This window comes from Centruroides sculpturatus, unplaced genomic scaffold (genome assembly GCF_000671375.1).
Source record: "Centruroides sculpturatus isolate CEXI.00-Female unplaced genomic scaffold, Cexi_2.0 scaffold631, whole genome shotgun sequence".
In the NCBI taxonomy this organism is placed as follows: Eukaryota; Metazoa; Arthropoda; class Arachnida; order Scorpiones; family Buthidae; genus Centruroides; species Centruroides sculpturatus.
This window is the reverse complement of record NW_019384946.1, coordinates 62,939-88,983: the sequence shown is the minus strand read 5'-3', so window position 1 is coordinate 88,983 and position 26,045 is coordinate 62,939. Positions and strand designations below refer to the sequence as shown.

General features: G+C 26.9%; 3 protein-coding genes across 3 annotated transcripts in view; all 3 read right to left on the bottom strand.

Moving 5' to 3' along the window:
• The window catches only part of LOC111632203 (signal recognition particle subunit SRP72-like), a 14,138-nt gene extending 10,626 nt beyond the window's left edge, over positions 1–3,512 (bottom strand). The window contains exons 1-5 of the mRNA XM_023376580.1: positions 3,250–3,512; positions 3,076–3,171; positions 2,595–2,698; positions 608–685; positions 327–512 (exon numbers count right to left, since the gene is read on the bottom strand). Coding sequence (XP_023232348.1) covers positions 327–512; positions 608–685; positions 2,595–2,698; positions 3,076–3,171; positions 3,250–3,393 — 608 coding nt within the window. The 5' untranslated portion in view covers positions 3,394–3,512. The remainder of the gene's footprint in view (positions 1–326; positions 513–607; positions 686–2,594; positions 2,699–3,075; positions 3,172–3,249) is intronic.
• Positions 3,513–8,301: 4,789 nt separating this feature from the next.
• Positions 8,302–11,885, bottom strand: LOC111632202 (signal recognition particle subunit SRP72-like). Its single transcript, XM_023376579.1, has 6 exons — positions 11,623–11,885; positions 11,449–11,544; positions 10,968–11,071; positions 8,981–9,058; positions 8,700–8,885; positions 8,302–8,365 (listed from the first exon to the last, which is right to left on the bottom strand). Exons 1-6 carry the CDS (start codon positions 11,764–11,766, stop codon positions 8,302–8,304), a joined length of 672 nt encoding a protein of 223 aa, XP_023232347.1. The 5' UTR covers positions 11,767–11,885.
• A 3,445-nt stretch (positions 11,886–15,330) lies between these two features.
• Positions 15,331–26,045, bottom strand: part of LOC111632197 (signal recognition particle subunit SRP72-like) — a 71,311-nt gene continuing 60,596 nt past the window's right edge. The window contains exons 10-23 of the mRNA XM_023376572.1: positions 25,400–25,537; positions 25,226–25,321; positions 24,728–24,848; positions 24,137–24,250; positions 24,015–24,054; positions 23,802–23,938; positions 19,499–19,644; positions 19,325–19,420; positions 18,844–18,947; positions 16,857–16,934; positions 16,577–16,761; positions 15,747–15,860; positions 15,625–15,664; positions 15,331–15,548 (exon numbers count right to left, since the gene is read on the bottom strand). Coding sequence (XP_023232340.1) covers positions 15,401–15,548; positions 15,625–15,664; positions 15,747–15,860; positions 16,577–16,761; positions 16,857–16,934; positions 18,844–18,947; positions 19,325–19,420; positions 19,499–19,644; positions 23,802–23,938; positions 24,015–24,054; positions 24,137–24,250; positions 24,728–24,848; positions 25,226–25,321; positions 25,400–25,537 — 1,557 coding nt within the window. The 3' untranslated portion in view covers positions 15,331–15,400. The remainder of the gene's footprint in view (positions 15,549–15,624; positions 15,665–15,746; positions 15,861–16,576; positions 16,762–16,856; positions 16,935–18,843; positions 18,948–19,324; positions 19,421–19,498; positions 19,645–23,801; positions 23,939–24,014; positions 24,055–24,136; positions 24,251–24,727; positions 24,849–25,225; positions 25,322–25,399; positions 25,538–26,045) is intronic.

The window sequence follows — 26,045 nt, the reverse complement described above, 5'->3', positions numbered from 1 at the left end:
AAAAAAAAAAAAAAAAAAAAAAAAAAAAAAAAAAAAAAAACAGCATTCAATAAAATATGCTTTTAGCTTTATGAAGTCAATCTGTAAATCTTATGATTCAGTTCATAAAAAGACTGTTTCAAGAAATGATTTTCTTTCAAAAGTTTAATTCAAAAACAATATTGAATGATAGACATAAGATTTCTATCACTTTTGTTTCTACTTAAAATATGCAATTTTTTTTAAATAAAATGTAATCCAAAATTATTTTAAATTACCTATGTACACACACAAAATTTATGTATGTATTTATTTACTAATGATCATAAAAATTTCAATTTCATTAACCTTTTTTCTTTTTCCTTTTCTTCTTAACTAAACCTTCTGCTGCAGTTGTCTTTACTGTTGGTGAAGGTTCACTTTTACCAGATTTTTTTACATATTTTGTACCCATACTCCAGCTGGTTGTCTCTAAATTGTCAACAGAAACTGAATCAGACACATCACCCAATGATGGCAATTCATGACTAACTCTGTTTATAGCATTAAGAAACTATTAACTAATTTTTAGAAGTATAAAAAATAATAGCAGCAATTAATAAAATATAAACTAAATTATAAAGGATACTCTTTTGCTTTAATGGGATCAAACTGAGAATAAGCTGAAATTAAACGAGCTAAAATCTTAGCATTATGAGGATCTGACCTGAAAAAGATTTTTATACATAATTAATGTAATATTTGCCATTATCATAATACAATTATTTTATAAGAAATAGATAGTTAAAGAAATATTTTCAAACAATTATTTCATAACTTTTTAATTTGAAATAATTATTTCTTAAAGACAAATATATTAATTGGTCTATCTATTTTTTAAATTTACAATAAAAATATGTATTTCAATTTAATATTTAACCATTTTCTTAAAGTTCTACATTAAAATATATTTTTTTTTACAAATGTTATGCATACAATAAACAATTACATTTCATTTAATAAGAAATCATATATGCATTCTTTGTCATATAAAATCTAGATAAAAGAATTATAAATATTAAATCTTCATAATTATTTGAATATCTTTTTATAAATGAAATCATTGTATTTCAAAAAACAAAAATTAAATCATAAACTTATTTTCTTAATTACTTTTTAAAAATATTCATAATTTTTTTGAAAATCTTAATTCTAAAATCAATAAGTGAATATTTAAATATTTTAACATATCTTTAAACTAATAATGTAAAATTTTATAATATTTAATTTTATTCAAGTACACTTTTAATCTATCTTATTTTAACGTAATAAAAAATTTTTTCCTATAGAATTTTTTTCTGAAACAAATTTCTATCAAATTAGAAATTAGTATTTATGGTGAAAATTATCTTAGTACTGAATGATTAAACAAACTACAGATACAATTTAATGAAATGATTTTAATGTAGAGGACGTGGTTGCTGTATCATCAAATGCAGTGTGTAGTGTCTTTGTAATCCAAAACGATAATTGGTAGATGAACGAACAGCAATTGGTTAGAATACGTTACGTTTTATTTAAAAATTGTTAAATAAAACGTACCGTTTTCTAACCAATTGCTGTTCGTTCATCTACCAATTATCGTTTTGGATTACAAAGACGCTACACACTGCATGAAATGATTTTATTTTACTTTGTTAGTTTATTTTATTTTATATTGCAATTTATATAACTGTAAAATATATAAAAATTCTAGTGCAATAGTTAGGCTTATAATAAAATTTTTATTTTAAAAATATACATTTAAAATTTATAGGATGTGTCTGTAAATGTGTTGAAAAGTAAACAGTAAATAAGATAAAATCACCTTTGCAATATATACTTTTAAGAAAGAAGAAATAAAAAAACATAAATATTGTATATACATGCTACATTATTTTTCCATTGTAATTGTGCAAAATTAAATGCAGAATAAAAATTCAATATGAAGATAATATTTTAAAACTGTTTTTATTTACCACATTTCTGTGCATATAAAGATATGTTCTTATAGATGGGACAAAATTAGCCCTACATTCTGCAAAGTACCTAAAAACTTACCATTTTAAAAAATGTTTATATTATTGGAAGCATTTATTTTTATTTGATTATTTTTAATAACAGTTACAACAGAAATGTCACTGAATAGTTATTATATCAGTATATTTACATTAACATAGCAGTGCAGTGCTTTTATAAGCCAAAACAAGCAAGGTATGGTCTATAAGATAAACAAGGCTTGTGTTTAAAATAAAAAAATGATTTTCATATATAGTATGGAAATGTGGTATGCAAACAAACTTATACTAATAAAGAATTAACAAGAATTTTCCAAAAGATTTCACTAAAATCAATATCATTAAAACTTATACTATATTAGAATTTTAAAGTTTGATCATCATTGTATAAAATTTTATAAATAAATTTTTTGATTTTTAAAAACTTTAAAGTTTAATACGTGTACATTTATATTAGCATTCCATAATAATTTTAATACAAATTAAAAATTTGTTAAAATGTTTACTATGTTATATGGTAATATCTTATTGAAAACTTATTGTTATTAATTTTATTTAGAGATATTAAAAGAAACATACTTTCTCATTTCTTCTAACAACATTGCTGCTCCTTCTGGTTGTCCACACTTTAATAAAAATTCAGCATATTGTTGACTTAAAATAGTCATTTCTTGGCTCTGTAACTAAAGATGAAATGTGGCATCAATTATCATAAATTATTTAAATTAGTAATGTTACAGTTATTAAGAGAAGATAACTGTATTATTTCCAATAAAAGTTTCAAAGAATGTTAATGCAAAATAAATAGAGCTTCATTATTACATTCATTTTATTTGATATTTATTATTGATTATTGTCAAAAAACTGAAATATGTTGCAAAAGTCAATTCATATCATGTCAATTTTTTATATTAATTAATTTAATAGAATAAGAAATATCTAGAAAAGTCTGGTGTTTAACTATCAATTAAAATTAAAATATAAATTTATTGAAATTTAAATATTTTTTATACATAAATAAATTTGTATAATAGCTTGTTTTGAAGGTTTTTTTACTCACATTATTTTTCTTGTACCAATTAATAGATTCTTTGAAAACATTAATAGCAGTATCTCTATCTTCCAGGCTTAAATATAATGTGACTAATGCTGACACCTATAATAATTATGTTATTAATATTTAAATATTTTTATAAATACTAATTTAATAAAGAAAAGGATGAAAGTACCATACCACTCCAGGTTTATGAGAAATTTCACCCAGAGAACGTAGTATGTCACAAGCCTGACTGACATGGCCCTGAGTCAGTAGCAATTGTGCCAAAGTGAATGATATTGTCAAGGATTGTTCTGGATTAGTGGCAGCAAAATCCTGCATTAAAAAATTTTAACATAATGTAAAAAATTCCATTTACATTTGTTTATTTTTTTATGAATTGGTTCTAATAAAAACAGGATGACAAGACTGTTACATGATTATCTACATAAAATTTAATTCATATATGTCTGAATATCATGTGATAATGGCTTAATTTATTTCTAAGAAACTTTGTACCGGTACATATATTCAGGAAAGACCTGGAAAGGATATAGACTACTTTTCAATTCACATGTCTGACTGCCCATCTGTTCGTTCAAGTATCATGTGAGAATGGCTAAACCAATTTTTATGAAACTTTGTACATATATACATTCGTAGCAAAATTTATGCAGTACTACTAAATGTATTACCATTGCTATTTACACCTGTTTCAGATTGTCAATGTAATTTCTTTTGGTTTAAAATTGTTTTTGTTAAAAATTATAAGTTTATTTTAATTACATATTCTCTTTCACATATACACTTTTATATGAGCATCTGCCTTAATATGTAATTTTCCAGAGTAAAACAGAGTACTTCATTTAGTTATTAATAAATATAGCAAATTATAGTACAGTGGAACATCTTTATTCGTCATTAATCTGTTCCTAAGGACCTAACAAATATGGAATAAGACAAATATAGAAACAATTTTTCTTATAATAAATAACTGATATTGAATTAATCCATTCCCATCCTAAAAAAAAGGTACAAGAATAAAAATTATGTTGTTTGTAAAACTTTATTGTACTAAATAAATACAGTATAGTAGTAGAAAGGGAAGAAGAGTAAGGTTATTATTATTTAGAAGAAGACATACCATCAATTAAAACATTAGGGTCCAATTATGATTATGGGGTCTGTTTTGCCAATGATTCAGTAGCACTCAATTTAATAATGAACTTGTCCAGTGTTGACTGTTTTTGTCTGCTTTTTCAAATTTTTCTGAAATAGGCAATTACATTATCATTGAATGCATTTGTATTTTGGTTGACTATAGCAGCATTTGGGTTTAATCACTTTTTAACCATATTTTGCACTTTGACCCAATAAGTCAGCATTTCATTAATATCAGCAATAGGTATGGATCCTTTACTTGACTCTTCCTCTCCGGATGAAATCACCTCCATCATTTCAGTTTCTTGGCCTTTATGAAGTTCCAACAGTTCTCTGTGGTGAGTTCCCTTGCATGCTCCACAACAAATTCCTCTACATCCTCACAATCAACATTCAAACCCATTGACCTTCCCAGACACACAATTTCTTCAACAACAGATTGTGATTCAAAATCCTGAATGTCTATTTCTGGCAAACATTCTGGCCATAATTTCTTCCAGGCCGAGATCATTACCTTGGATGACACTTCTTTTCATGTCTTATGATCTTTCCAAAATTCTCTTAGTGTAAGTTTGCTTCCCAATGTCACTTCAAAACACCTTTGAAACAGAGCTTTAGTGTACAGTTTTTTAAAACAGGCAATGACCTGCTGATCTATTGGCTGGATTAGAAGGGTTGAGTTAGCAGGTAGATATTTAACTTCAATAAAGCTAAGATCCTCTTCCTTCAAAAGGTCTTGCAAATCTGGAGGATGAGAAGGAGCATTATCCAAAACCAAGAGGACCTTCACAGGTAAATTAAGGCTTTCTAAATAAGCTTTCACACATGGGGCAAAGACTGCATAGATCCACTCCAAGAAAAACTGTCTTGTAACCCAAGCATTACTGTTTGACCTCCACATCACATTTAGGTGATTTTTTTTTGTTATTCTTCTTAAAAACTCTTTGAGTTTTCTGAATGGTACACCAGTAGTGGTTTGATTTTGCAGTCACCACTAGCGTTACCACACAGCATGAGTGTTAACCTATCTTTCATTGGCTTGTGTCCAGGCAGTGCATTTTCCTCTTTTGTGATGTAGATTCTTTCAGGCGTCTTCTTCAAAAATAGGCTTGTCTCATCACAATTAAAAATTTGTTGAGGACTAAATCCCTCAGTGTATAATACTTTCTGAAATCTTCGAATTGTTCAGCACCTTCTGCATTTCAGCTAGAAACCTTGCCATGCCTAATTACAGAGTGAATGCCTGTTCATCTTTTAAATTTTTCAAACCAGCCCCTACTTGTCATAAACTGACCACTGGTTCCTGGACTCTTGCTGTAGGTCATCATATAACTTCTTAAATTTTTCATGGATGATTGCTTCTGAAATACTATCATCAGCCATTTGCTTCTCAGTAATTCACAACAATAAGAGCTTTTCCATGTTTTCAATCATTTGTGATATCCTAGCAGCAAAGATTTTGACCCTTTCACATCAGCTATTTTAATCACCTCTTTATTTTTATTATGCTGCATATGATAGTTCTTGGCATACTAAATTTTTTGGCTAAGTTGGAAACACTTTGTCCATTTTTAGACTTAGCAATAACTTTTTTTTTTACCTCTACCGTTGTTCTAACACCTTTCCTTTCTTGCTGTTTCTCTTCAGTGTGCTTTGTTGGGGCCATTGAAACTTGAGTTTTTGAAAATAACACAAGAAACCAAGAACACACACAACTTCCCCACAAAGCAGATTGACTAACTACATCTAGCTAACAGTGTTGCCAACTCAAAATTTAAATTTATAACTAGACATTTTAATAAAAATATTCAAATCATATTGTTTCCATTAAAATTGATTTTTTTATAGCTAGATAGCATTATAAAAATAGCTAGGCCATTATGATTTAGGTACTTTGCATAGCTGGATTGTTCATAAATCCACTAAATCTAGCAAAAAATTAGCTAAATTGGCAGCACTAATCTAACACAGTAGCTTATCGGTGCAGGCGTGCAATTGTAGCACCACTGGTGGTGTTGGAAATGACAATGAATACAGAAAATACTGACGAATATGGAGAAAAAGAAAGGTTATCAAAATATGACAAATATTGAATATTATGAATATAGAGGTTCCACTGTATATCCAGTATCAGAACTCTTTTTTGTTTTTTATGAATTCTTGTTATAAACAAATGATAATCTTTAGTATAATATCTAAATCAAATAATCTCAGTATTTCAATTTCTTTGAAGTAGTTTATGAAATATTAAAAAGTTGCTCTAGTAAAACTGGAAAGTAGGAAGTTATTCTATATCTAATGTGTTTCATTTTATGTTATGCCTGCATTCTACTGCAGTTAAACAGTTTTATGATTTTTATCATAAATTTTCAGTGCAATCTAATGAGCACTTAATCTTAACAGTTCATTACAATAAATTCACTGTTTATTTTCATTATTGTTATACTTTTATATGGTAATATTTTTAATGTAAAATATACAGTTTAATTATAACATTTTCATTACTACACATTAATATAAACCAGCAATGAGTTGCTCAATTTTTCCAGCAACATTTAAAATTTTGATGGCACCATCTGTTATCATATTTTATTAAAAAATCTTTTCATATTTTTAACTATTATAAAATGGCAAAAAGCTTAATTTTGAGGATAAGGATGGGTTTTTATAAAAAATTGTAAATGCTAATAATGAGTAAAATCATCATTAAGTCTGACTCTACTGGAGATACACACGACCCCATTATCTCTCCACCCCTCTCAATCTTTAAAATTTCATAGCATCAATCCACCCTAAATTTCATACCAAAATTCACACCAAAATTTCATAGCATCAATCCACCCTAATACACAAACCTCCCTCCAAAGTTTCAGAAATTTTCAAAAAAAGCAGGAGTTATTAAGCTTTGAACAAGAAGAATAAAATCATGATACACATACACATCCATACATACAGAAATTACCCCCCAAATTTTTTTGCATTTCTCAATGTTTCGAGGTGTCCTAAGTCTAAAAATGTCAAAATTGGGGGGAATCATCTTTTCACCAATTGCTATACTTTCCCTCTGTTGTACAGGGTGGGCCAAAAATGACAGATGTTTTTGAAATGATGAGAACTCACAACCATGTGGAGTGACAGATGTGTGGCAGGAGGCAAGAAGGTAGTAGGTAAGGTCTTAGCATTGTCTTTTCAGTTGAAGGCATGGAACTGTGGACGATAGAACACCGTGTGTTTGTGTATGACTGAGAAAACAGTCGTACACAAAGGGGATCGCTCAGTTGTTCACGTCTGATGGGAATATGTTTCTGCAACCTTGCATATGATGGAAACATGTGTGTGGTTTCAACAGGATGGGGCGACTGCCCACATAGCTAGAACATAAATTGATGTTATTTGTCATCTCTTCCCTGATCGCCTCATTTCCAGGTTGGGTGACATTCATTGGCCTCCTCATTTGCCTGACCTATCCACATTCAATTATTTCTTATAGGGATACCTCAAGGCATGTGTATATGGGCATAAGCCCTGTTCTCTGCAAGCACTGAAGAAAGCTATTTGCATGGAAGTTGCCAAAATCACCCCCAGAAATGTATCACTGATAACAGACACCAAATGGAAGATGTTTTCCAGACTTTATTCCGTAAAATGCTAGTTTAATACAAACTCACATCTTCCAACAAATATCTTTTGTGGTAACAATTACAGATGTGAGTTTTTAAAAAACATCCATACTTTCTTCTTCACTGTATATAACAGCTGGAAAGTAAAAGATACAGTTTATACATAGTTTCTAATGGTATTATTAAACAAATTTATTTGTTGCATTATTGTTTACAAACACTTAATGAGGTCACCAACCTCATTATGTGTTTTGAACTTATTTATAAACTTATTATTCATAACTGAAATTTATAATGTTTGTATCATGCTAAAAATATGGAATGATACTGAAACATGCAACATACTCTATTTTATCTATCATTTGGAAAAATTTTTTAGAATTATTTGAAAGGATTGGAAACAAGTTAAAATTTTTCCCACAAAGATAATAGAAAACTTTCCAACATTTTAACTGTTTTTAGAAATACATTAAAAAATGGGATAAGCAATATTCATAACTATTGAAATACCTCTCTTTTTATTGCATGAAGTTCTACAAAATNAAAAAAAAAAAAAAAAAAAAAAAAAAAAAAAAAAAAAACAGCATTCAATAAAATATGCTTTTAGCTTTATGAAGTCAATCTGTAAATCTTATGATTCAGTTCATAAAAAGACTGTTTCAAGAAATGATTTTCTTTCAAAAGTTTAATTCAAAAACAATATTGAATGATAGACATAAGATTTCTATCACTTTTGTTTCTACTTAAAATATGCAATTTTTTTTAAATAAAATGTAATCCAAAATTATTTTAAATTACCTATGTACACACACAAAATTTATGTATGTATTTATTTACTAATGATCATAAAAATTTCAATTTCATTAACCTTTTTTCTTTTTCCTTTTCTTCTTAACTAAACCTTCTGCTGCAGTTGTCTTTACTGTTGGTGAAGGTTCACTTTTACCAGATTTTTTTACATATTTTGTACCCATACTCCAGCTGGTTGTCTCTAAATTGTCAACAGAAACTGAATCAGACACATCACCCAATGATGGCAATTCATGACTAACTCTGTTTATAGCATTAAGAAACTATTAACTAATTTTTAGAAGTATAAAAAATAATAGCAGCAATTAATAAAATATAAACTAAATTATAAAGGATACTCTTTTGCTTTAATGGGATCAAACTGAGAATAAGCTGAAATTAAACGAGCTAAAATCTTAGCATTATGAGGATCTGACCTGAAAAAGATTTTTATACATAATTAATGTAATATTTGCCATTATCATAATACAATTATTTTATAAGAAATAGATAGTTAAAGAAATATTTTCAAACAATTATTTCATAACTTTTTAATTTGAAATAATTATTTCTTAAAGACAAATATATTAATTGGTCTATCTATTTTTTAAATTTACAATAAAAATATGTATTTCAATTTAATATTTAACCATTTTCTTAAAGTTCTACATTAAAATATATTTTTTTTTACAAATGTTATGCATACAATAAACAATTACATTTCATTTAATAAGAAATCATATATGCATTCTTTGTCATATAAAATCTAGATAAAAGAATTATAAATATTAAATCTTCATAATTATTTGAATATCTTTTTATAAATGAAATCATTGTATTTCAAAAAACAAAAATTAAATCATAAACTTATTTTCTTAATTACTTTTTAAAAATATTCATAATTTTTTTGAAAATCTTAATTCTAAAATCAATAAGTGAATATTTAAATATTTTAACATATCTTTAAACTAATAATGTAAAATTTTATAATATTTAATTTTATTCAAGTACACTTTTAATCTATCTTATTTTAACGTAATAAAAAATTTTTTCCTATAGAATTTTTTTCTGAAACAAATTTCTATCAAATTAGAAATTAGTATTTATGGTGAAAATTATCTTAGTACTGAATGATTAAACAAACTACAGATACAATTTAATGAAATGATTTTAATGTAGAGGACGTGGTTGCTGTATCATCAAATGCAGTGTGTAGTGTCTTTGTAATCCAAAACGATAATTGGTAGATGAACGAACAGCAATTGGTTAGAATACGTTACGTTTTATTTAAAAATTGTTAAATAAAACGTACCGTTTTCTAACCAATTGCTGTTCGTTCATCTACCAATTATCGTTTTGGATTACAAAGACGCTACACACTGCATGAAATGATTTTATTTTACTTTGTTAGTTTATTTTATTTTATATTGCAATTTATATAACTGTAAAATATATAAAAATTCTAGTGCAATAGTTAGGCTTATAATAAAATTTTTATTTTAAAAATATACATTTAAAATTTATAGGATGTGTCTGTAAATGTGTTGAAAAGTAAACAGTAAATAAGATAAAATCACCTTTGCAATATATACTTTTAAGAAAGAAGAAATAAAAAAACATAAATATTGTATATACATGCTACATTATTTTTCCATTGTAATTGTGCAAAATTAAATGCAGAATAAAAATTCAATATGAAGATAATATTTTAAAACTGTTTTTATTTACCACATTTCTGTGCATATAAAGATATGTTCTTATAGATGGGACAAAATTAGCCCTACATTCTGCAAAGTACCTAAAAACTTACCATTTTAAAAAATGTTTATATTATTGGAAGCATTTATTTTTATTTGATTATTTTTAATAACAGTTACAACAGAAATGTCACTGAATAGTTATTATATCAGTATATTTACATTAACATAGCAGTGCAGTGCTTTTATAAGCCAAAACAAGCAAGGTATGGTCTATAAGATAAACAAGGCTTGTGTTTAAAATAAAAAAATGATTTTCATATATAGTATGGAAATGTGGTATGCAAACAAACTTATACTAATAAAGAATTAACAAGAATTTTCCAAAAGATTTCACTAAAATCAATATCATTAAAACTTATACTATATTAGAATTTTAAAGTTTGATCATCATTGTATAAAATTTTATAAATAAATTTTTTGATTTTTAAAAACTTTAAAGTTTAATACGTGTACATTTATATTAGCATTCCATAATAATTTTAATACAAATTAAAAATTTGTTAAAATGTTTACTATGTTATATGGTAATATCTTATTGAAAACTTATTGTTATTAATTTTATTTAGAGATATTAAAAGAAACATACTTTCTCATTTCTTCTAACAACATTGCTGCTCCTTCTGGTTGTCCACACTTTAATAAAAATTCAGCATATTGTTGACTTAAAATAGTCATTTCTTGGCTCTGTAACTAAAGATGAAATGTGGCATCAATTATCATAAATTATTTAAATTAGTAATGTTACAGTTATTAAGAGAAGATAACTGTATTATTTCCAATAAAAGTTTCAAAGAATGTTAATGCAAAATAAATAGAGCTTCATTATTACATTCATTTTATTTGATATTTATTATTGATTATTGTCAAAAAACTGAAATATGTTGCAAAAGTCAATTCATATCATGTCAATTTTTTATATTAATTAATTTAATAGAATAAGAAATACCTAGAAAAGTCTGGTGTTTAACTATCAATTAAAATTAAAATATAAATTTATTGAAATTTAAATATTTTTTATACATAAATAAATTTGTATAATAGCTTGTTTTGAAGGTTTTTTTACTCACATTATTTTTCTTGTACCAATTAATAGATTCTTTGAAAACATTAATAGCAGTATCTCTATCTTCCAGGCTTAAATATAATGTGACTAATGCTGACACCTATAATAATTATGTTATTAATATTTAAATATTTTTATAAATACTAATTTAATAAAGAAAAGGATGAAAGTACCATACCACTCCAGGTTTATGAGAAATTTCACCCAGAGAACGTAGTATGTCACAAGCCTGACTGACATGGCCCTGAGTCAGTAGCAATTGTGCCAAAGTGAATGATATTGTCAAGGATTGTTCTGGATTAGTGGCAGCAAAATCCTGCATTAAAAAATTTTAACATAATGTAAAAAATTCCATTTACATTTGTTTATTTTTTTATGAATTGGTTCTAATAAAAACAGGATGACAAGACTGTTACATGATTATCTACATAAAATTTAATTCATATATGTCTGAATATCATGTGATAATGGCTTAATTTATTTCTAAGAAACTTTGTACCGGTACATATATTCAGGAAAGACCTGGAAAGGATATAGACTACTTTTCAATTCACATGTCTGACTGCCCATCTGTTCGTTCAAGTATCATGTGAGAATGGCTAAACCAATTTTTATGAAACTTTATACANAAAAGACTAATTTAATTATTAGATATAAAGTAATTTGTCTGTAGAAAGATGGTTAGGTTGCTAATGATAAATTTAATAATTAGAAATAAATTTTACTTTAAATTTAAATTATTCTAGAACTGAAGAGTTGCCAGAGCAGCCTCAAACAACTTCTGTTTACAATGTAGTTACTTTTTACATTTATGCTAACTGGACTCTCATATGATATTCATTTCAAGAGCTACTAATTATTTAACTAATTTATACTGGTCACCCACATGTACGGCAGTATCCTGATAAATAATCTGGTAGTTCATTTGGTATTACTAATTGAATTAGATTGCTGTACACATTATTATAATATTGAAGAAATTATCACCATAAAAAAAATGTAAAATGATATTTTAAATATTCTTATATAGAATTTCCAACATAACTAACAAAGTGTAAGATCTCTTATACCATTAGATAAGTGGTAAGAGTACTGATACAAATAAATATCATATAGTGAAATAATGATATCCTAATTTAATGAAAAAATTGCTTAAATTCATTATTCTGAATTNAAAAGTTAGCGCCACACTCAAATTTATCTGTTATGAGATTAAAAAAACTTTTTATATTAATTATTATAAAATACAAAAATCTTAATTTTGAGGGTAGAAGTGTTATAAAAGTTTGAAAGAAAAATGCAAATGCTAATAACGAGTGAAATCTTCATTAAGTCCGACCCCACTCGAGATATGACACTTAATTAACATACGTAATACACATTTCAATGATAAATACAGAATGTGAATGTAGTAGAATGAGATTATAATAAAAGCTACACACTGCGAATGAAAACATTAACTTACATTAAAAAAAAGGTAGACGTGGTAAGGGTATTTTACACATGCTACTTTTAATGTAGTTTAAAATACTCCTGTATTTAATAAAATAATAATTAATAGAACTTAAATGGAATTCTTTACGTAAACTTATAATGGGAATCCGAAATCCGATGTATTGTCGTTACTATTTGTTTTGTTTTTTTAAGAAGAATTTCTGTGCAAGGTATAATACGTTAAGATATGCTGGGTCAAAAAAAAGAAAAAAGATGGGTATTTTTAAAAATTTGGCAGGGAGAACTTCGCCGTATTTCGAATGTTGAGTAGACGATAATCTTTAACCTCTGAAATCTCCCGTTCTAAGAACTTTAAAATTTGGCCTCTGTCACAACACGCCATTTTATTAGCAAAATTTCGTCCGAGTCGTTACTTCACAAGGATTGTCAATTTGAGTCGCTACCAAGCTTCCTTGCTAGCGACCACGTTTCTCTGACAAGTCGTACAGAGCTGCAGACAATTCTCGTAAAGTAAGCCATTGAAAAGTGTTTTAACTAATAACGGGTGCTTTTTTAGAGGTGTAGAACTCATTGATTTTCAAAGCAGGAAATCTTTGAAAACTTATCATAGAGAACATCCCGTTCTTAAATTTTATAAAGTTCATTCTTACAATAAATATGATAAAATTGTCAATTTATCTAGAAAACTGTTATGCATGTGTACATACTGTTGTAAACAATTCTTTTCGTGCATAAAAACATTGAAACTGCTGAAAGAAATAGGTCGAGTGACTCCCATTTAACTAACATTCTTAGAATTAAAACTTGTACCATAAAAGCAGATATTAACATTATTATAAAAGGAAGATAATGTCAAAAATCGCATTGAATTTATATTTTGTGTGAGTATAATTTCTTTTTATTGTAAACTAGCTGTTACCCGACTTCGCCCGCACGGATTTTGCAAGCAAACCCCATTTATATTCAATGTTTCAACAATCATAGTAATTAGAGAGGTTGCCGCTGACGTTTTCATCGCGAAAACGTGTACGGCGGACGTTCATCGCCGGCTTCCTGTAAGCCTAGAAGTTTGACAATGGCGTTTGGAATGTCAGTGGAATCAAGCTCGCCGTATCAAACGCCATTGTCAAACTTCTAGGCTTACAGGAAGGAGCTGAATGTCCGCCGTACACGTTTTCGCGATGAAAATGTCAGCCGCAACTTCTCCATTGTCTACACGTAGTTGAAAACAAAAAAAAAATCGCATCTAAAATAATACAGTAGAAGCCGTTCTTCCGGTTAATCCTTAATGTTCTCCCTCTCCCCCCGCGGGGGAAATTTCGAAAAATCCCTTCTTAGTGTGCATTCTCGTGACATACACTACTAAAACGAAGTTAAAAACAAAAAATCGCGTTTTTGCTATTTTTCCACTTGATGTTTAAAATAATATAAATAAGAATGCTGGATTCCCGAATACTTTTAAGACTACCAGATTTAGAAGTATGGGTCAGTGAGGGAAATCACAGAGAGGGAAATCAAAATTTCAAAATATTTTACTTTTTGAAAATTCCTTAGAAAATCATTTCAGTATACTGTATCACACTACAGAAGGCCACTATATTGAATACATGCCATATTGTTAGAAAATTCCTATTTAATTTTTGTTTTGTTTTGATTTCTATTCATTGATTCTGGTCCAGCATAGTACACAGCAATCAGTGTCAACTGAGTATAACCCACTAAACCCAACATAATAATAACAATAAACAATAAAATATGATAATATCTTAACCTCAAGTTTGTTTATATTTAATTTTACAAATAAAAAAATGTAATTTTTTATTTATGTTTGTAAATGTTGTATTATAAATTTAAATTATTTTGAAATGCTGCAAAGTAATCTTTTAAAATTCTAAAAAGTAAAAAAAGAAAGTAAAATAAAAATTTTAAAAATTCAGAATTTTCTTTAAAATTTGTTAAACTGCTTTAAAGATATGTAAATGATTTTATCTTTAAACCCAATGTTGAAGTTATGAGTAATAATTTCATGATTGATTCATACTAGTCTTTCTTGAATAGAGAAAGATAAGATGTCATATTTTCTAGGAAAATTTTTTTGATATCAAGTTTCTGAAAAAATTTATTTTGTTGTTTTATATTACAGATCAAAATTAGCAAATACATATTAAAAACGAATTGAAATTAAACTAAAAATTCTTTTATTCTTGGACAAACCCTGTATAATACAATGAATTCTTTGAATAAGAACTCATTTATTAAACAATTTGTTTATCATCATCATATAAAGACTTGTTTGTTACAAATGTTAAATCCTTTTACAAACCAAAAAAAATAAAATAAAATTCTTTTTCATCTATTAAATATTAATATTTGTTATTTACATATTGTTGGAAGCTAAATGATGTTAAGCCATAGATCATAGAATGGGAACTTTTGTGTTAAAAATTATTTTAATAGAACAATGGATTTACACTTCAAGATATATTTAATTTGTTTTCTTTTTACCAACGACCTTTTTTCTTCTTTTTCTTCTGAACAGGTTGTGGTCTTTGTTGGCGTGGTCCATGAGGATTAGGAGAAACTGGTACAGTAGGTGTTGTGGTAGTAGTGGTGGTAGTACGTGTTGTAACCACGGGTTTGGAAAGATCCCTGAAAAAGAACATTTTTTAAAAATCACTAATGTTAAAATAATATATAGATATCATTTCAAGTTGAAATTTCTTACATATCACCACTTCCAGCAACAGTTCCCTGAGTACCTTTACCTATAATTTGTTAAAAAGTAGATATAAAAAGTCAATACTAATTCAATAACAGCATTTGTTTATATTTAAGAAAAATACTTACCAACACCTCCTCCCCTCCTGTCTTTGCGGCGTTTGAATGCTGCCCGTTCTCGTTTTGGAAGCCACCGTTCTGGATCTGGATCAACATTTGGATCATATGATTTTGGTAATTTTCCTAATAAGAAATCAAAAATGAGAGCAAAATGAAAGTGTCTGCAAATCTTGTGAAAATTTTAATTATTCCATAAAACTAAAATAATTTATTTATTGTTGCAACAATATTGAAGTATTCCTATATTCTAAATACAAAAATATTGTAATTGTTTTTATATTATAACAGAATAATTATAATGCAACAATAAAAAGCTACATGTAATCACTTAATGTTAATTTTCTCCTATAACCATTTCAATACTAAAATAATATAAATGTTGGAAATAATTTACTTAAAAACACACACAAACAATAATAAAAATTATTGTATTTTATCATTATTTCTTTTATTTTTACATTATTTTCAATGCTAATCTATCTTGAATAATATACTAAAACTACTGTTCAGCTATTACTTACCTGTATTTAAAAAAAAAAAAAAAAAAAAAAACAGCATTCAATAAAATATGCTTTTAGCTTTATGAAGTCAATCTGTAAATCTTATGATTCAGTTCATAAAAAGACTGTTTCAAGAAATGATTTTCTTTCAAAAGTTTAATTCAAAAACAATATTGAATGATAGACATAAGATTTCTATCACTTTTGTTTCTACTTAAAATATGCAATTTTTTTTAAATAAAATGTAATCCAAAATTATTTTAAATTACCTATGTACACACACAAAATTTATGTATGTATTTATTTACTAATGATCATAAAAATTTCAATTTCATTAACCTTTTTTCTTTTTCCTTTTCTTCTTAACTAAACCTTCTGCTGCAGTTGTCTTTACTGTTGGTGAAGGTTCACTTTTACCAGATTTTTTTACATATTTTGTACCCATACTCCAGCTGGTTGTCTCTAAATTGTCAACAGAAACTGAATCAGACACATCACCCAATGATGGCAATTCATGACTAACTCTGTTTATAGCATTAAGAAACTATTAACTAATTTTTAGAAGTATAAAAAATAATAGCAGCAATTAATAAAATATAAACTAAATTATAAAGGATACTCTTTTGCTTTAATGGGATCAAACTGAGAATAAGCTGAAATTAAACGAGCTAAAATCTTAGCATTATGAGGATCTGACCTGAAAAAGATTTTTATACATAATTAATGTAATATTTGCCATTATCATAATACAATTATTTTATAAGAAATAGATAGTTAAAGAAATATTTTCAAACAATTATTTCATAACTTTTTAATTTGAAATAATTATTTCTTAAAGACAAATATATTAATTGGTCTATCTATTTTTTAAATTTACAATAAAAATATGTATTTCAATTTAATATTTAACCATTTTCTTAAAGTTCTACATTAAAATATATTTTTTTTTACAAATGTTATGCATACAATAAACAATTACATTTCATTTAATAAGAAATCATATATGCATTCTTTGTCATATAAAATCTAGATAAAAGAATTATAAATATTAAATCTTCATAATTATTTGAATATCTTTTTATAAATGAAATCATTGTATTTCAAAAAACAAAAATTAAATCATAAACTTATTTTCTTAATTACTTTTTAAAAATATTCATAATTTTTTTGAAAATCTTAATTCTAAAATCAATAAGTGAATATTTAAATATTTTAACATATCTTTAAACTAATAATGTAAAATTTTATAATATTTAATTTTATTCAAGTACACTTTTAATCTATCTTATTTTAACGTAATAAAAAATTTTTTCCTATAGAATTTTTTTCTGAAACAAATTTCTATCAAATTAGAAATTAGTATTTATGGTGAAAATTATCTTAGTACTGAATGATTAAACAAACTACAGATACAATTTAATGAAATGATTTTAATGTAGAGGACGTGGTTGCTGTATCATCAAATGCAGTGTGTAGTGTCTTTGTAATCCAAAACGATAATTGGTAGATGAACGAACAGCAATTGGTTAGAATACGTTACGTTTTATTTAAAAATTGTTAAATAAAACGTACCGTTTTCTAACCAATTGCTGTTCGTTCATCTACCAATTATCGTTTTGGATTACAAAGACGCTACACACTGCATGAAATGATTTTATTTTACTTTGTTAGTTTATTTTATTTTATATTGCAATTTATATAACTGTAAAATATATAAAAATTCTAGTGCAATAGTTAGGCTTATAATAAAATTTTTATTTTAAAAATATACATTTAAAATTTATAGGATGTGTCTGTAAATGTGTTGAAAAGTAAACAGTAAATAAGATAAAATCACCTTTGCAATATATACTTTTAAGAAAGAAGAAATAAAAAAACATAAATATTGTATATACATGCTACATTATTTTTCCATTGTAATTGTGCAAAATTAAATGCAGAATAAAAATTCAATATGAAGATAATATTTTAAAACTGTTTTTATTTACCACATTTCTGTGCATATAAAGATATGTTCTTATAGATGGGACAAAATTAGCCCTACATTCTGCAAAGTACCTAAAAACTTACCATTTTAAAAAATGTTTATATTATTGGAAGCATTTATTTTTATTTGATTATTTTTAATAACAGTTACAACAGAAATGTCACTGAATAGTTATTATATCAGTATATTTACATTAACATAGCAGTGCAGTGCTTTTATAAGCCAAAACAAGCAAGGTATGGTCTATAAGATAAACAAGGCTTGTGTTTAAAATAAAAAAATGATTTTCATATATAGTATGGAAATGTGGTATGCAAACAAACTTATACTAATAAAGAATTAACAAGAATTTTCCAAAAGATTTCACTAAAATCAATATCATTAAAACTTATACTATATTAGAATTTTAAAGTTTGATCATCATTGTATAAAATTTTATAAATAAATTTTTTGATTTTTAAAAACTTTAAAGTTTAATACGTGTACATTTATATTAGCATTCCATAATAATTTTAATACAAATTAAAAATTTGTTAAAATGTTTACTATGTTATATGGTAATATCTTATTGAAAACTTATTGTTATTAATTTTATTTAGAGATATTAAAAGAAACATACTTTCTCATTTCTTCTAACAACATTGCTGCTCCTTCTGGTTGTCCACACTTTAATAAAAATTCAGCATATTGTTGACTTAAAATAGTCATTTCTTGGCTCTGTAACTAAAGATGAAATGTGGCATCAATTATCATAAATTATTTAAATTAGTAATGTTACAGTTATTAAGAGAAGATAACTGTATTATTTCCAATAAAAGTTTCAAAGAATGTTAATGCAAAATAAATAGAGCTTCATTATTACATTCATTTTATTTGATATTTATTATTGATTATTGTCAAAAAACTGAAATATGTTGCAAAAGTCAATTCATATCATGTCAATTTTTTATATTAATTAATTTAATAGAATAAGAAATACCTAGAAAAGTCTGGTGTTTAACTATCAATTAAAATTAAAATATAAATTTATTGAAATTTAAATATTTTTTATACATAAATAAATTTGTATAATAGCTTGTTTTGAAGGTTTTTTTACTCACATTATTTTTCTTGTACCAATTAATAGATTCTTTGAAAACATTAATAGCAGTATCTCTATCTTCCAGGCTTAAATATAATGTGACTAATGCTGACACCTATAATAATTATGTTATTAATATTTAAATATTTTTATAAATACTAATTTAATAAAGAAAAGGATGAAAGTACCATACCACTCCAGGTTTATGAGAAATTTCACCCAGAGAACGTAGTATGTCACAAGCCTGACTGACATGGCCCTGAGTCAGTAGCAATTGTGCCAAAGTGAATGATATTGTCAAGGATTGTTCTGGATTAGTGGCAGCAAAATCCTGCATTAAAAAATTTTAACATAATGTAAAAAATTCCATTTACATTTGTTTATTTTTTTATGAATTGGTTCTAATAAAAACAGGATGACAAGACTGTTACATGATTATCTACATAAAATTTAATTCATATATGTCTGAATATCATGTGATAATGGCTTAATTTATTTCTAAGAAACTTTGTACCGGTACATATATTCAGGAAAGACCTGGAAAGGATATAGACTACTTTTCAATTCACATGTCTGACTGCCCATCTGTTCGTTCAAGTATCATGTGAGAATGGCTAAACCAATTTTTATGAAACTTTGTACATATATACATTCGTAGCAAAATTTATGCAGTACTACTAAATGTATTACCATTGCTATTTACACCTGTTTCAGATTGTCAATGTAATTTCTTTTGGTTTAAAATTGTTTTTGTTAAAAATTATAAGTTTATTTTAATTACATATTCTCTTTCACATATACACTTTTATATGAGCATCTGCCTTAATATATAATTTTCCAGAGTAAAACAGAGTACTTCATTTAGTTATTAATAAATATAGCAAATTATAGTACAGTGGAACATCTTTATTCGTCATTAATCTGTTCCTAAGGACCTAACAAATATGGAATAAGACAAATATAGAAACAATTTTTCTTATAATAAATAACTGATATTGAATTAATCCATTCCCATCCTAAAAAAAAGGTACAAGAATAAAAATTATGTTGTTTGTAAAACTTTATTGTACTAAATAAATACAGTATAGTAGTAGAAAGGGAAGAAGAGTAAGGTTATTATTATTTAGAAGAAGACATACCATCAATTAAAACATTAGGGTCCAATTATGATTATGGGGTCTGTTTTGCCAATGATTCAGTAGCACTCAATTTAATAATGAACTTGTCCAGTGTTGACTGTTTTTGTCTGCTTTTTCAAATTTTTCTGAAATAGGCAATTACATTATCATTGAATGCATTTGTATTTTGGTTGACTATAGCAGCATTTGGGTTTAATCACTTTTTAACCATATTTTGCACTTTGACCCAATAAGTCAGCATTTCATTAATATCAGCAATAGGTATGGATCCTTTACTTGACTCTTCCTCTCCGGATGAAATCACCTCCATCATTTCAGTTTCTTGGCCTTTATGAAGTTCCAACAGTTCTCTGTGGTGAGTTCCCTTGCATGCTCCACAACAAATTCCTCTACATCCTCACAATCAACATTCAAACCCATTGACCTTCCCAGACACACAATTTCTTCAACAACAGATTGTGATTCAAAATCCTGAATGTCTATTTCTGGCAAACATTCTGGCCATAATTTCTTCCAGGCCGAGATCATTACCTTGGATGACACTTCTTTTCATGTCTTATGATCTTTCCAAAATTCTCTTAGTGTAAGTTTGCTTCCCAATGTCACTTCAAAACACCTTTGAAACAGAGCTTTAGTGTACAGTTTTTTAAAACAGGCAATGACCTGCTGATCTATTGGCTGGATTAGAAGGGTTGAGTTAGCAGGTAGATATTTAACTTCAATAAAGCTAAGATCCTCTTCCTTCAAAAGGTCTTGCAAATCTGGAGGATGAGAAGGAGCATTATCCAAAACCAAGAGGACCTTCACAGGTAAATTAAGGCTTTCTAAATAAGCTTTCACACATGGGGCAAAGACTGCATAGATCCACTCCAAGAAAAACTGTCTTGTAACCCAAGCATTACTGTTTGACCTCCACATCACATTTAGGTGATTTTTTTTTGTTATTCTTCTTAAAAACTCTTTGAGTTTTCTGAATGGTACACCAGTAGTGGTTTGATTTTGCAGTCACCACTAGCGTTACCACATAGCATGAGTGTTAACCTATCTTTCATTGGCTTGTGTCCAGGCAGTGCATTTTCCTCTTTTGTGATGTAGATTCTTTCAGGCGTCTTCTTCAAAAATAGGCTTGTCTCATCACAATTAAAAATTTGTTGAGGACTAAATCCCTCAGTGTATAATACTTTCTGAAATCTTCGAATTGTTCAGCACCTTCTGCATTTCAGCTAGAAACCTTGCCATGCCTAATTACAGAGTGAATGCCTGTTCATCTTTTAAATTTTTCAAACCAGCCCCTACTTGTCATAAACTGACCACTGGTTCCTGGACTCTTGCTGTAGGTCATCATATAACTTCTTAAATTTTTCATGGATGATTGCTTCTGAAATACTATCATCAGCCATTTGCTTCTCAGTAATTCACAACAATAAGAGCTTTTCCATGTTTTCAATCATTTGTGATATCCTAGCAGCAAAGATTTTGACCCTTTCACATCAGCTATTTTAATCACCTCTTTATTTTTATTATGCTGCATATGATAGTTCTTGGCATACTAAATTTTTTGGCTAAGTTGGAAACACTTTGTCCATTTTTAGACTTAGCAATAACTTTTTTTTTTACCTCTACCGTTGTTCTAACACCTTTCCTTTCTTGCTGTTTCTCTTCAGTGTGCTTTGTTGGGGCCATTGAAACTTGAGTTTTTGAAAATAACACAAGAAACCAAGAACACACACAACTTCCCCACAAAGCAGATTGACTAACTACATCTAGCTAACAGTGTTGCCAACTCAAAATTTAAATTTATAACTAGACATTTTAATAAAAATATTCAAATCATATTGTTTCCATTAAAATTGATTTTTTTATAGCTAGATAGCATTATAAAAATAGCTAGGCCATTATGATTTAGGTACTTTGCATAGCTGGATTGTTCATAAATCCACTAAATCTAGCAAAAAATTAGCTAAATTGGCAGCACTAATCTAACACAGTAGCTTATCGGTGCAGGCGTGCAATTGTAGCACCACTGGTGGTGTTGGAAATGACAATGAATACAGAAAATACTGACGAATATGGAGNAACAAAAAATCGCATCTAAAATAATACAGTAGAAGCCGTTCTTCCGGTTAATCCTTAATGTTCTCCCTCTCCCCCCGCGGGGGAAATTTCGAAAAATCCCTTCTTAGTGTGCATTCTCGTGACATACACTACTAAAACGAAGTTAAAAACAAAAAATCGCGTTTTTGCTATTTTTCCACTTGATGTTTAAAATAATATAAATAAGAATGCTGGATTCCCGAATACTTTTAAGACTACCAGATTTAGAAGTATGGGTCAGTGAGGGAAATCACAGAGAGGGAAATCAAAATTTCAAAATATTTTACTTTTTGAAAATTCCTTAGAAAATCATTTCAGTATACTGTATCACACTACAGAAGGCCACTATATTGAATACATGCCATATTGTTAGAAAATTCCTATTTAATTTTTGTTTTGTTTTGATTTCTATTCATTGATTCTGGTCCAGCATAGTACACAGCAATCAGTGTCAACTGAGTATAACCCACTAAACCCAACATAATAATAACAATAAACAATAAAATATGATAATATCTTAACCTCAAGTTTGTTTATATTTAATTTTACAAATAAAAAAATGTAATTTTTTATTTATGTTTGTAAATGTTGTATTATAAATTTAAATTATTTTGAAATGCTGCAAAGTAATCTTTTAAAATTCTAAAAAGTAAAAAAAGAAAGTAAAATAAAAATTTTAAAAATTCAGAATTTTCTTTAAAATTTGTTAAACTGCTTTAAAGATATGTAAATGATTTTATCTTTAAACCCAATGTTGAAGTTATGAGTAATAATTTCATGATTGATTCATACTAGTCTTTCTTGAATAGAGAAAGATAAGATGTCATATTTTCTAGGAAAATTTTTTTGATATCAAGTTTCTGAAAAAATTTATTTTGTTGTTTTATATTACAGATCAAAATTAGCAAATACATATTAAAAACGAATTGAAATTAAACTAAAAATTCTTTTATTCTTGGACAAACCCTGTATAATACAATGAATTCTTTGAATAAGAACTCATTTATTAAACAATTTGTTTATCATCATCATATAAAGACTTGTTTGTTACAAATGTTAAATCCTTTTACAAACCAAAAAAAATAAAATAAAATTCTTTTTCATCTATTAAATATTAATATTTGTTATTTACATATTGTTGGAAGCTAAATGATGTTAAGCCATAGATCATAGAATGGGAACTTTTGTGTTAAAAATTATTTTAATAGAACAATGGATTTACACTTCAAGATATATTTAATTTGTTTTCTTTTTACCAACGACCTTTTTTCTTCTTTTTCTTCTGAACAGGTTGTGGTCTTTGTTGGCGTGGTCCATGAGGATTAGGAGAAACTGGTACAGTAGGTGTTGTGGTAGTAGTGGTGGTAGTACGTGTTGTAACCACGGGTTTGGAAAGATCCCTGAAAAAGAACATTTTTTAAAAATCACTAATGTTAAAATAATATATAGATATCATTTCAAGTTGAAATTTCTTACATATCACCACTTCCAGCAACAGTTCCCTGAGTACCTTTACCTATAATTTGTTAAAAAGTAGATATAAAAAGTCAATACTAATTCAATAACAGCATTTGTTTATATTTAAGAAAAATACTTACCAACACCTCCTCCCCTCCTGTCTTTGCGGCGTTTGAATGCTGCCCGTTCTCGTTTTGGAAGCCACCGTTCTGGATCTGGATCAACATTTGGATCATATGATTTTGGTAATTTTCCTAATAAGAAATCAAAAATGAGAGCAAAATGAAAGTGTCTGCAAATCTTGTGAAAATTTTAATTATTCCATAAAACTAAAATAATTTATTTATTGTTGCAACAATATTGAAGTATTCCTATATTCTAAATACAAAAATATTGTAATTGTTTTTATATTATAACAGAATAATTATAATGCAACAATAAAAAGCTACATGTAATCACTTAATGTTAATTTTCTCCTATAACCATTTCAATACTAAAATAATATAAATGTTGGAAATAATTTACTTAAAAACACACACAAACAATAATAAAAATTATTGTATTTTATCATTATTTCTTTTATTTTTACATTATTTTCAATGCTAATCTATCTTGAATAATATACTAAAACTACTGTTCAGCTATTACTTACCTGTATTTAAAAAAAAAAAAAAAAAAAAAAANTGGTAATATCTTATTGAAAACTTATTGTTATTAATTTTATTTAGAGATATTAAAAGAAACATACTTTCTCATTTCTTCTAACAACATTGCTGCTCCTTCTGGTTGTCCACACTTTAATAAAAATTCAGCATATTGTTGACTTAAAATAGTCATTTCTTGGCTCTGTAACTAAAGATGAAATGTGGCATCAATTATCATAAATTATTTAAATTAGTAATGTTACAGTTATTAAGAGAAGATAACTGTATTATTTCCAATAAAAGTTTCAAAGAATGTTAATGCAAAATAAATAGAGCTTCATTATTACATTCATTTTATTTGATATTTATTATTGATTATTGTCAAAAAACTGAAATATGTTGCAAAAGTCAATTCATATCATGTCAATTTTTTATATTAATTAATTTAATAGAATAAGAAATACCTAGAAAAGTCTGGTGTTTAACTATCAATTAAAATTAAAATATAAATTTATTGAAATTTAAATATTTTTTATACATAAATAAATTTGTATAATAGCTTGTTTTGAAGGTTTTTTTACTCACATTATTTTTCTTGTACCAATTAATAGATTCTTTGAAAACATTAATAGCAGTATCTCTATCTTCCAGGCTTAAATATAATGTGACTAATGCTGACACCTATAATAATTATGTTATTAATATTTAAATATTTTTATAAATACTAATTTAATAAAGAAAAGGATGAAAGTACCATACCACTCCAGGTTTATGAGAAATTTCACCCAGAGAACGTAGTATGTCACAAGCCTGACTGACATGGCCCTGAGTCAGTAGCAATTGTGCCAAAGTGAATGATATTGTCAAGGATTGTTCTGGATTAGTGGCAGCAAAATCCTGCATTAAAAAATTTTAACATAATGTAAAAAATTCCATTTACATTTGTTTATTTTTTTATGAATTGGTTCTAATAAAAACAGGATGACAAGACTGTTACATGATTATCTACATAAAATTTAATTCATATATGTCTGAATATCATGTGATAATGGCTTAATTTATTTCTAAGAAACTTTGTACCGGTACATATATTCAGGAAAGACCTGGAAAGGATATAGACTACTTTTCAATTCACATGTCTGACTGCCCATCTGTTCGTTCAAGTATCATGTGAGAATGGCTAAACCAATTTTTATGAAACTTTGTACATATATACATTCGTAGCAAAATTTATGCAGTACTACTAAATGTATTACCATTGCTATTTACACCTGTTTCAGATTGTCAATGTAATTTCTTTTGGTTTAAAATTGTTTTTGTTAAAAATTATAAGTTTATTTTAATTACATATTCTCTTTCACATATACACTTTTATATGAGCATCTGCCTTAATATATAATTTTCC